This window comes from Oncorhynchus mykiss, chromosome 26, assembly GCF_013265735.2.
Source record: "Oncorhynchus mykiss isolate Arlee chromosome 26, USDA_OmykA_1.1, whole genome shotgun sequence".
NCBI lineage: Eukaryota > Metazoa > Chordata > Actinopteri > Salmoniformes > Salmonidae > Oncorhynchus > Oncorhynchus mykiss.
Genome location: NC_048590.1, coordinates 40060229 through 40072965, shown reverse-complemented (window position 1 = coordinate 40072965; position 12737 = coordinate 40060229). Strand labels below are relative to the sequence as shown.

Genomic DNA, 12737 nt, shown 5'->3' with positions numbered 1-12737 from the left:
GTTACCTATATATAACAACATGTTTTACATAGTGGCAGTTACCTCCTATATAACAACATGTTTTACATAGTGGCAGTTACCTCTATATATCAACATGTTTTACATAGTGGCAGTTACCTCCTATATATCAACATGTTTTACATAGTGGCAGTAATGTTTACTATCAACAACATGTTTTACATAGTGGCAGTTACCTCTATATATCAACATGTTTTACATAGTGGCAGTAATGTTTACTATCAACAACATGTTTTACATAGTGGCAGTTACCTCTATATATCAACATGTTTTACATAGTGGCAGTAATGTTTACTATCAACAACATGTTTTACATAGTGGCAGTTACCTCCTATATATCAACATGTTTTACATAGTGGCAGTTACCTCTATATATCAACATGTTTTACATAGTGGCAGTTACCTCTATATATCAACATGTTTTACATAGTGGCAGTTACCTCTATATATCAACATGTTTTACATAGTGGCAGTTACCTATATATATCAACATGTTTTACATAGTGGCAGTTACCTCTATATATCAACATGTTTTACATAGTGGCAGTAATGTTTACTATCAACAACATGTTTTACATAGTGGCAGTTACCTCCTATATAACAACATGTTTTACATAGTGGCAGTTACCTATATATATCAACATGTTTTACATAGTGGCAGTTACCTCCTATATATCAACATGTTTTACATAGTGGCAGTTACCTCCTATATATCAACATGTTTTACATAGTGGCAGTTACCTATATATAACAACATGTTTTACATAGTGGCAGTTACCTCTATATATCAACATGTTTTACATAGTGGCAGTTACCTCTATATATCAACATGTTTTACATAGTGGCAGTTACCTCTATATATCAACATGTTTTACATAGTGGCAGTTACCTCTATATATCAACATGTTTTACATAGTGGCAGTTACCTCTATATATCAACATGTTTTACATAGTGGCAGTTACCTATATATCAACATGTTTTACATAGTGGCAGTTACCTCTATATATCAACATGTTTTACATAGTGGCAGTTACCTCTATATATCAACATGTTTTACATAGTGGCAGTTACCTATATATCAACATGTTTTACATAGTGGCAGTTACCTCCTATATAACAACATGTTTTACATAGTGGCAGTTACCTCCTATATATCAACATGTTTTACATAGTGGCAGTTACCTCCTATATATCAACATGTTTTACATAGTGGCAGTTACCTCCTATATATCAACATGTTTTACATAGTGGCAGTTACCTCCTATATATCAACATGTTTTACATAGTGGCAGTAATGTTTACTATCAACAACATGTTTTACATAGTGGCAGTTACCTCCTATATATCAACATGTTTTACATAGTGGCAGTAATGTTTACTATCAACAACATGTTTTACATAGTGGCAGTTACCTCTATATATCAACATGTTTTACATAGTGGCAGTAATGTTTACTATCAACAACATGTTTTACATAGTGGCAGTTACCTCTATATCAACATGTTTTACATAGTGGCAGTTACCTCTATATATCAACATGTTTTACATAGTGGCAGTTACCTCCTATATATCAACATGTTTTACATAGTGGCAGTAATGTTTACTATCAACAACATGTTTTACATAGTGGCAGTTACCTCCTATATAACAACATGTTTTACATAGTGGCAGTTACCTCCTATATAACAACATGTTTTACATAGTGGCAGTTACCTCCTATATATCAACATGTTTTACATAGTGGCAGTTACCTCCTATATATCAACATGTTTTACATAGTGGCAGTTACCTCCTATATATCAACATGTTTTACATAGTGGCAGTTACCTATATATAACAACATGTTTTACATAGTGGCAGTTACCTCCTATATATCAACATGTTTTACATAGTGGCAGTTACCTATATATAACAACATGTTTTACATAGTGGCAGTTACCTCTATATATCAACATGTTTTACATAGTGGCAGTTACCTCTATATCAACATGTTTTACATAGTGGCAGTTACCTCTATATATCAACATGTTTTACATAGTGGCAGTAATGTTTACTATCAACAACATGTTTTACATAGTGGCAGTTACCTCCTATATAACAACATGTTTTACATAGTGGCAGTTACCTCTATATATCAACATGTTTTACATAGTGGCAGTAATGTTTACTATCAACAACATGTTTTACATAGTGGCAGTTACCTCCTATATAACAACATGTTTTACATAGTGGCAGTTACCTCCTATATAACAACATGTTTTACATAGTGGCAGTTACCTCCTATATATCAACATGTTTTACATAGTGGCAGTTACCTCCTATATATCAACATGTTTTACATAGTGGCAGTTACCTCCTATATATCAACATGTTTTACATAGTGGCAGTTACCTCCTATATATCAACATGTTTTACATAGTGGCAGTTACCTATATATAACAACATGTTTTACATAGTGGCAGTTACCTCCTATATATCAACATGTTTTACATAGTGGCAGTTACCTCTATATATCAACATGTTTTACATAGTGGCAGTAATGTTTACTATCAACAACATGTTTTACATAGTGGCAGTTACCTCCTATATAACAACATGTTTTACATAGTGGCAGTTACCTCCTATATAACAACATGTTTTACATAGTGGCAGTTACCTCCTATATATCAACATGTTTTACATAGTGGCAGTTACCTCCTATATATCAACATGTTTTACATAGTGGCAGTTACCTCCTATATATCAACATGTTTTACATAGTGGCAGTTACCTCCTATATATCAACATGTTTTACATAGTGGCAGTTACCTATATATAACAACATGTTTTACATAGTGGCAGTTACCTCTATATATCAACATGTTTAACATAGTGGCAGTTACCTCCTATATATCAACATGTTTTACATAGTGGCAGTTACCTCCTATATATCAACATGTTTTACATAGTGGCAGTTACCTATATATAACAACATGTTTTACATAGTGGCAGTTACCTCTATATATCAACATGTTTAACATAGTGGCAGTTACCTCCTATATATCAACATGTTTTACATAGTGGCAGTTACCTATATATCAACATGTTTTACATAGTGGCAGTTAACTATATATCAACATGTTTTACATAGTGGCAGTTACCTCTATATATCAACATGTTTAACATAGTGGCAGTTACCTCCTATATATCAACATGTTTTACATAGTGGCAGTTACCTCCTATATATCATGTTTTACATAGTGGCAGTTACCTCTATATATCAACATGTTTTACATAGTGGCAGTTACCTCTATATATCAACATGTTTAACATAGTGGCAGTTACCTCCTATATATCAACATGTTTTACATAGTGGCAGTTACCTCCTATATATCATGTTTTACATAGTGGCAGTTACCTCTATATATCAACATGTTTTACATAGTGGCAGTTACCTCCTATATATCATGTTTTACATAGTGGCAGTTACCTCTATATAACAACATGTTTTACATAGTGGCAGTTACCTCCTATATATCAACATGTTTTACATAGTGGCAGTTACCTCCTATATATCATCATGTTTTACATAGTGGCAGTTACCTATATATCAACATGTTTTACATAGTGGCAGTTACCTCTATATATCAACATGTTTTACATAGCGGCAGTAATGTCTACTATCAACAACATGTTTTACATAGTGGCAGTTACCTCTATATATCAACATGTTTTACATAGTGGCAATAATGTCTACTATCAACAACATGTTTTACATAGTGGCAGTAATGTCTACTATCAACAACATGTTTAACATAGTGGCAGTTACCTCTATATATCAACATGTTTTACATAGTGGCAGTAATGTCTACTATCAACAACATGTTTTACATAGTGGCAGTTACCTCTATATATCAACATGTTTTACATAGTGGCAGTAATGTCTACTATCAACAACATGTTTTACATAGTGGCAGTTACCTCTATATATCAACATGTTTTACATAGTGGCAGTAATGTCTACTATCAACAACATGTTTTACATAGTGGCAGTAATGTCTACTATCAACAACATGTTTAACATAGTGGCAGTTACCTCTATATATCAACATGTTTTACATAGTGGCAGTAATGTCTACTATCAACAACATGTTTTACATAGTGGCAGTTACCTCTATATATCAACATGTTTTACATAGTGGCAGTAATGTCTACTATCAACAACATGTTTTACATAGTGGCAGTAATGTCTACTATCAACAACATGTTTTGATAGACTACAGGGATCCAGCACCAGTTCTGTTCATTCTGAGGCGCCGTAGCTGTGAGTCCGGAAATTCTATCAGTATTTCCCAGGAACTTGAACGTTTATTCTCAGAACTTAGACCTGGTTAACTGCATGCACATGCCCTTAATATAGTGGTGGTAATGTCTCTATTCATACAGATGGCTGTTTTGTATTGTTGTGATAATGTATAGGACAATGTATATATTCCTCTAGGTGGCGCTGGTGTTGCGTTATGGCATGCCCCAGAAAGCCATCCTGTAATGTGTATATATTATGATCATGTGTGTCATATTATTCCTCTAGGTGGCCAATATGTTTTATATTGTGGTGATCATGGCGGTGGTGTTGTTGAGTTATGGCGTGCCGCGGAAAGCCATCCTGTACCCAAATGAGGAGCCCAGTTGGACGCTGCTCAAAGATGTGGTCTTCCAGCCGTACTGGATGATGTACGGGGAAGTGTATGCGTATGAAATTGACGGTAAGGAAGACGAGCCTGGTATAAACGACTACGATGGTAAGAGTTTTCTTAAGGATTCTCACCACGGCATGAGAAGCTGATTAGCACTGGAAATCAATCAAAAACCCAGGTTTGGTCTAGTCAACGCGTCCTGCACCGCACCACACAGTCACCTCACACAGTCGCTGTGTTTAAATGATTTTGATTTAGAGTACAGAATGAGACCCTAGACCCTTGATTGGATATGCATATGTTTTACTATGCCTATCCAGTTCTTTCATAAGTAATCAAGTCCTTAGGAGGTAGGGGCTAGGAGTTGATTGAGGACACAGCCAGTCGGCCCCTGTTAGGGAAGGTATAGCCAGCAATGGTAGAGAACAGCAGCTTTTAACCAATCAGGGCTTTAGTTTAGATTATTGGGTCCAGATTTATCTTGAGGCATGTCAAATGTAAGTGATTGACTTAAAGTACAGGCTCAGAGCTTCAAAATGGCGTATCCTACACTGTAGTTTGAGTAAACATGGGAGTCAGCATGGCACTGTCCTCCAGAAAGTAGTCTCTCTACTTAAACCCTGCTAAATTCAGGGCAGCAATGTTTTTGAGAGCTGTAGGAACACTTTTGCAGTTTTCCATAGTTTTATCTTTCCAAAAAATCTGTGATTTAAAGATGATCTGTGAATTTACCAGAGAAGAGCCCATTCTGTTATATCCAGAAGTGAATTTACCAGAGAAGAGCCCATTCTGTTATATCCAGAAGTGAATTTACCAGAGAAGAGCCCATTCTGTTATATCCAGAAGTGAATTTACCAGAGAAGAGCCCATTCTGTTATATCCAGAAGTGAATTTACCAGAGAAGAGCCCATTCTGTTATATCCAGAAGTGAATTTACCAGAGAAGAGCCCATTCTGTTATATCCAGAAGTGAATTTACCAGAGAAGAGCCCATTCTGTTATATCCAGAAGCCTGTGACATGACAAACCAAACAGGGATCATATCTCGGCATACCCAACCATTATCTCAGCCAATCATGACTAGCCAGGAAATATCCTGTCTTTCTCCCAGTATAGCTCAGTGCTTTCTCCTTGGCTAAACTAGGCACATTTGACATTTTTATTCATATTTACCAATCCCATACAAGTTTGTATTTAAGGCATATGAAAGTTCACATGTTCAAGAAGCCATTTCTGGGGGGGAAAAACGTATTTTGAATCGGCCCTACTGTGAAGTAGGAACCAACGTCAAATGCCTCATCCTGTAACATTTAGTAAACATTGTTGTACACATGGGGATAATTCTTAACTTCCAGTTAAGGGAACTTTTCACTTAGTCTCCTATTGACATAATTGCGAGACTAAGTGACATTCAGACTTGCTGCATAGAGCACATTTGAGATAGTGTGTTTATGATATTGAGTAATGATATTTACGGAAGATACATTGTGTAATATACAGTGAGGGGAAAAATGTATTTGATCCCCTGCTGATTTTGTACATTTGCCCACTGACAAAGAAATGATCAGTCTATAATTTTAATGGTAGGGAGTGCTCCTAATCTCAGTTTGTTACCTGAATAAAAGACACCTGTCCACAGAAGCAATCAATCAATCAATCAATCAGATTCCAAACTCTCAACCATGGCCAAGACCAAAGAGCTCTCCAAGGATGTCAGGGACAAGATTGTAGACCGACACAAGGCTGGAATGGGCTACAAGACCATCGCCAAGCAGCTTGGTGAGAAGGTGACAACAGTTGGTGCAATTATTTGCAAATGGAAGAAACACATAAGAACTGTCAATCTCCCTCGGCCTGGGGCTCCATGCAAGATCTCACCTCGTGGAGTAGCATTGATCATGAGAACGGAAGGAAGGAACGGAGGAATCAGCCCAGAACTACACGGGAGGATCTTGTGAATGATCTCAAGGCAGCTGGGACCATAGTCATCAAGAAAACAATTGGTAACACGCTACGCCATGAAGGACTGAAATCCTGCAGCGCCCGCAAGGTCCCCCTGCTCAAGAAAGCACATATACATGCCCGTCTGAAGTTTGCCAATGAACATCTGAATGATTCAGAGGACAACTGGGTGAAAGTGTTGTGGTCAGATGAGACCAAAATGGAGCTCTTTGGCATCAACTCAACTCGCCGTGTTTGGAGGAGGAGGAGGAATGCTGTCTATGACCCCAAGAACACCATCCCCACCGTCAAACATGGAGGTGGAAACATTATGCTTTGGGGGTGTTTTTCTGCTAAGGGGACAGGACAACTTCACCGCATCAAAGGGACGATGGACAGGGCCATGTGCCGTCAAATCTTGGGTGAAAACCTCTTTCCCTCAACCAGGGCATTGAAAATGTGTCGTGGATTGATATTCCAGCATGACAATGACCCAAAACACACAGCCAAGGCAACAAAGGAGTGGCTCAAGAAGAAGCACATTAAGGTCCTGGAGTGGCCTAGCCAGTCTCCAGACCTTAATCCCATAGAAAATCTGTGGAGGGAGCTGAAGGTTTGTGTTGCCAAACGTCAGCCTCAAAACCTTAATGACTTGGAGAAGATCTGCAAAGAGGAGTGGGCCAAAATCCCTCCGGAGATGTGTGCAAACCTGGTGGCCAACTACAAGACACATCTGACCTCTGTGATTGCCAACAAGGGGTTTTCCACCAAGTACTAAGTCATGTTTTGCAGAGGGGTCAAATACTTATTTCCCTCATTAAAATGCAAATCAGGCCTCCCGGGTGGTGCAGTGGTTAAGGGCTCTGTGCCTCTTGGGTTCGCGCCCAGGCTCTCTGTCGCAACCGATCGCGACCGGGAGGTCAGTGTGGTGACGCACAATTGTCCTAGCGTCGTCCGGGTTAGGCCGGTATGGATATCCTTGTCTCATTGCGCACCAGCGACTCCTGTGGCGGGCCGGGCGCAGTGCGCGCTAACCAAGGTCGCCAGGTGCACGGTGTTTCCTCCGACACATTGGTGCGGCTGGCTTCTGGGTTGGATGCTCGCTGTGTTAAGAAGCAGTGCGGCTTGGTTGGGTTGTGTATCGGAGGACGCATTACTTTCGACCTTCGTCTTTCCCGAGCCCGTACGGGAGTTGTAGCGATGAGACAAGATAGTAGCTACTAACAATTGGACACCATGAAATTGGGGAGAAAAGGGGGGTAAAAATTCAATTCGTTTTTCTGGATTTTTGTTGTTGTTATTCTGTCTCACTGTTCAAAAAAAAGCTAACATTAAAAATATAGACTGATAATTTCTTTGTCAGTGGGCAAACATACAAAATCAGCAGGGGATCAAATACTTTTTTCCCTCACTGTATAGTAGTCGCAGCTACCTGTCTCGCTCATCAGACTCAGGGAGCTCCACCACAGTTGTGTGGGAGATACAGCGGCTGTGGGAAGAGACTAGCTATTGATATATAGAGCAGAATGAATACAGTAGCAGTAGATACTGTGCAGTATAATGAAATGTTATTCTACAAATTAGATGGTAGTCGCTGGTTTTACTGACCCAAATTATGTTTACTCCTAGACAAAAACAAAAAATCTGGAGAGACAAAGACAATAGAAGGCTTAATTTGGCTGTACAAAACCAGTGCTTGGAGTTTAGAGGTGTGTGTGTGTGTGTGTGTGAATGATCTACACTTGTCACTGTGTGTTGTTTGGGATGTGTGTGTTATTTGTGTTGGGATGTGTGAAACACTGTGTGTGTTTCTCTGACCCAGTCCCCTCTCTCCACAGTGTGTGCCAATAATACTGATACGAATGTGAAATCCCTGTGCTCCACTTCAGTGTGGATCACTCCTTTCCTACAAGCAGTCTACCTCTTTGTCCAATACATATTGATAGTTAACCTTCTCATCGCCTTCTTCAAGTAAGACTACACACACAATGGTGTTCCACAGAGCGCTGTTCTGTGACCAATACTATTCTCATTATTCATTAATAACAGTATGTTTTTCCCCAATTTTCTACATCACTGTGTATATCTATTTTTGCCATCTCTCTCTTCTCCTCAGTAATGTGTACCTCCAAGTGATGTCAATCAGTAATCTGGTATGGAAGTACCAGAGGTATCATTTCGTCATGGCCTACCATGAGAAGCCAGTCCTCCCTCCTCCCCTCATCCTCCTCTCCCACCTAGTCTCTTTCTTCTCCTGCATCTGTCACAAGAGGAAGAAGGACAGTCACTCTTACGGACCAAGTACGGGAACTACCATTTATCGCTCTAAAATGCGGATATGACAGAACCACTTGGTGATCAGAGAGAACAAGAGAGGCCCTAGTACTGAGATCTGGGGGACACCAGTAGTGTATGAACAGACTATAAAATGTATAGGTGTCTCTGGGATCTCTAGTTTATCAGTAAAAATATATGCAGCTACAATAACTTATTTGTGAAAAATGTGTACTAGTAGTTATGTTGATCTGTAAAAGAGGTGAAATGCCTTGTTGAAACTAGAAAGCTCTTCATCCTCTCCCTTCCCATCTCCCCATCTTTCCTTCCTTCCCTACCTTCCTCCCTCCAGAGTTGTTTCTAACGGAGGAGGATCAGAAGAAGCTCCATGACTTTGAGGAGCAGTGTGTGGAGACGTACTTCCATGAGAAAAACGACCAGTTCCACTCAGGGAGCGATGAGCGCATCCGCCTCACATCAGACAGGTAACTGTTACATTAGTTACCATTCACCCCCGTTTTTATTTGACCCTTGCGCTGACAGTAACAGTTATAGTGTATATATAACATAAGAGGATTAGGAGGTTAATTGAATATTGAACTCTGTGGCAACATAGATGTGTTTCTCCTTTCTCTCCTCAGGGTTGAGACCATGTGTATCCAGCTGAAGGAGGTCGGTAATAGAGTGAACTTCATCAAGCGTTCCCTCCACACGCTGGACTCTCAGATCGGCCACCTTCAGGACCTGTCAGCTCTGACCGTGGACACCCTGAAGACCCTGACCGCCCAGAGGGCCTCTGAAGCCAGCAAGGTCCACAACCAGATCACCAGGGAGCTCAGTCTGTCCAAAAACTTTGCCCCCAGTCTGGCCCCCACCCCCCAGGACCCTACCCCCCAATCCAAGGGGGTAAAACGCAGCGTGGGCGCCTACTTCGGTTCCTCCTTCCCCCAGGTGTCCGGGGTGGTGGTGGGGGGCAACATGGCTGATTCTCTGTTTGGGAGTGGGGTGGACCCAAACCCGCCACTGACGCTCAGTCCCCCAGAGCGGAGAGGAGACTGGGCTGGGCTGGGGCACCAAGCTACTGCTGCTATAGAGGCTGGATCCTCCACGGGTGGCAGTGCTAGTCACAGTGCCTTCTCCCTCTGCCCAGCTCCGGCGCCCCCTACTGTCAGTCCTCCAGAGCTGCGGCTACGCGGCCACTCCTTCACCCAGTGGCAGCTGACCCGTCCAGTGCAGGTGGGCATCTCCGACTGCCCCTCCAGCCTGCCCAGCGTGCCCTCTGCTAGGGCTGCTTTCTACGTCAGCTCTACCCCCTCCCAGCCCTCGGTCTCCAGCCACCCAGAACTCAGCCTGGCTGGGCCAGACAAAGACAGAACCTCTGCTTCCACCTCTGCCTTTGCTGTAGAATTTGGTGCGTTTGTTGGTAAGTATAACTGTGAGGAGAAAGACGAGGACACTAGCTGTGTGTACCCCACTGTTGTTGTTGTTGTGTCCAAGACTTCTGACATTGCTCGCCCCGTTTGCTTGCCTGCTTCCATTGAGAAACGGGAAGCAATTGGTGAGAAGGAGGGAAGGTGTGAGAGGGAGGGGAGGGCAGAAGGATATGTGAATGAGGCATTTTCCGATGACGAGGGAAGACCGGAAGGAGTTCTGATGGGTGGGCAGGGCAGAAATGCTGAGCTTCCGTTGGCTCCTGAGACCGCCCGTCAGGCCGCACCCTCGCCGCATGCTGACGCTCACAGGAACAGCCCCCTCCCTGGCTGCGCCCTGGCCTCTGCAGTGATGCCCAGGAGACCCCGCGGCTGTAGAACCAGAGAGGTGGGGTCCTCAAGCCCCATGGCCCAGCCAGGGTCCCCTCAGCAGGGGGAAAGGACTGAAGCCCCCCTGAGAAGTGACAGCAGGGAAACTACCAGAGACAGAGGTTTGAGTTGGAGTTTGAGTCAGAGTTTAAGTTGGCAGTGGGGAAAATCTCAGATCACACTCTACCTTTCACCTGTAACACACCTTTTCCTAACCAGGGTGAAGTATGGTTGTTAGTGGTCTAACGGGGTGGTATGGGGTCTAACTAAAATGAAATAACCACAGGTGTGTTCTCAAAATTCAAAAACCCTGAGCATAACCTGATATGGCACCTGCTCAATCAACACTTCAAAATAAACCAATCAGTATGGCACCATGCTCAATCAACACTTCAAAATAAACCAATCAGTATGGCACCTGCTCAATCAACACTTCAAAATAAACCAATCAGTATGGCACCATGCTCAATCAACACTTCAAAATAAACCAATCAGTATGGCACCTGCTCAATCAACACTTCAAAATAAACCAATCAGTATGGCACCATGCTCAATCAACACTTCAAAATAAACCCATCAGTATGGCACCATGCTCAATCAACACTTCAAAATAAACCAATCAGTATGGCACCATGCTCAATCAAGACTTCAAAATAAACCAATCAGTATGGCACCATGCTCAATCAAGACTTCAAAATAAACCAATCAGTATGGCACCATGCTCAATCAAGACTTCAAAATAAACCAATCAGTATGGCACCATGCTCAATCAAGACTTCAAAATAAACCAATCAGTATGGCACCTGCTCAATCAACACTTCAAAATAAACCAATCAGTATGGCACCATGCTCAATCAAGACTTCAAAATAAACCAATCAGTATGGCACCATGCTCAATCAAGACTTCAAAATAAACCAATCAGTATGGCACCTGCTCAATCAACACTTCAAAATAAACCAATCAGTATGGCACCATGCTCAATCAAGACTTCAAAATAAACCAATCAGTATGCCATCATGTTCAATCAATAGACTTCATAAACTCATAGCAACAACTCATTGTCATTCGCCAGTAAAACATACACATTCGATAACAGTCAATAAACGGTTGGTACCCTTAGTGGCTTGCGAAAGTATTCAGCCCCCTTGGCATTTTTCCTATTTTGTTGCCTTACAACCTGGAATTAAAATAGATTTTTGGGGGGTTTGTGTCATTTGATTTACACAACATGCCTACCACTTTGAAGATGCAAAATATTTTTTATTGTGAAACAAACAAGAAATAAGACAAATTGAACTTGAGCGTGCATAACTATTCACCCCCCCAAAGTCAATACTTTGTAGAGCCATCTTTTGCAGCAATTACAGTTGCAAGTCTCTTGGGGTATGTTTCTATAAGCTTGGCACATCTAGCCACTGCGATTTTTTTTGCCCATTATTCAACGCAAAACTGCTCCAGCTCCTTCAAGTTGGATGGGTTCCGCTGATGTACAGCAATCTTTAAGTCATACCACAGATTCTCAATTGGATTGAGGTCTGGGCTTTGACTAGGCCATTCCAAAACATTAAGATGTTTCCCTTAAACCACTCGAGTGTTACTTTAGCAGTATGCTAAGGGTCATTGTCCTGCTGGATGGCGAACCTCCGTCCCAGTCTCAAATCTCTGGAAGACTGAAACAGGTTTCCCTCAAGAATTTCCCTGTATTTATCTCCATCCATCCATCATTCCTTCAATTCTTACCAGTTTCCTAGTCCCTGCCGATGAAAAACATCCCCACAGCATGATGCTGCCACCACCATGCTTCACTACTGTGGGGATGTTGTTCTCGGGGTGATGAAAGGTGTTGGGTTTGCGCCAGACATAGTGTTTTCAATTTTAGTCTCATCTGACCAGAGTACCATCTTTCATATGTTTGGGGAGTTTCCCACATGCCTTTTGGTGAACACCAAACGTGTTTGCTTATTTTTTTCTTGGTCTGTGAGTTTTGGTGGGCGGCCCTCTCTTGGCAGGTTTGTTGTGGTGCTATAT

The 12737-nt window shown here is 41.5% G+C and overlaps 1 protein-coding gene across 3 annotated transcripts in view; it reads left to right on the top strand.

Moving 5' to 3' along the window:
• The window catches only part of LOC110513022 (transient receptor potential cation channel subfamily M member 7), a 92599-nt gene that overhangs the window by 63726 nt on the left and 16136 nt on the right, over positions 1-12737 (top strand). For all 3 annotated transcript variants that reach the window (XM_036964068.1, XM_036964067.1, XM_036964066.1), the window contains exons 22-26: positions 4590-4764; positions 8474-8606; positions 8752-8936; positions 9262-9394; positions 9551-10332. In XM_036964068.1, coding sequence (XP_036819963.1) covers positions 4590-4764; positions 8474-8606; positions 8752-8936; positions 9262-9394; positions 9551-10332 — 1408 coding nt within the window. The remainder of the gene's footprint in view (positions 1-4589; positions 4765-8473; positions 8607-8751; positions 8937-9261; positions 9395-9550; positions 10333-12737) is intronic.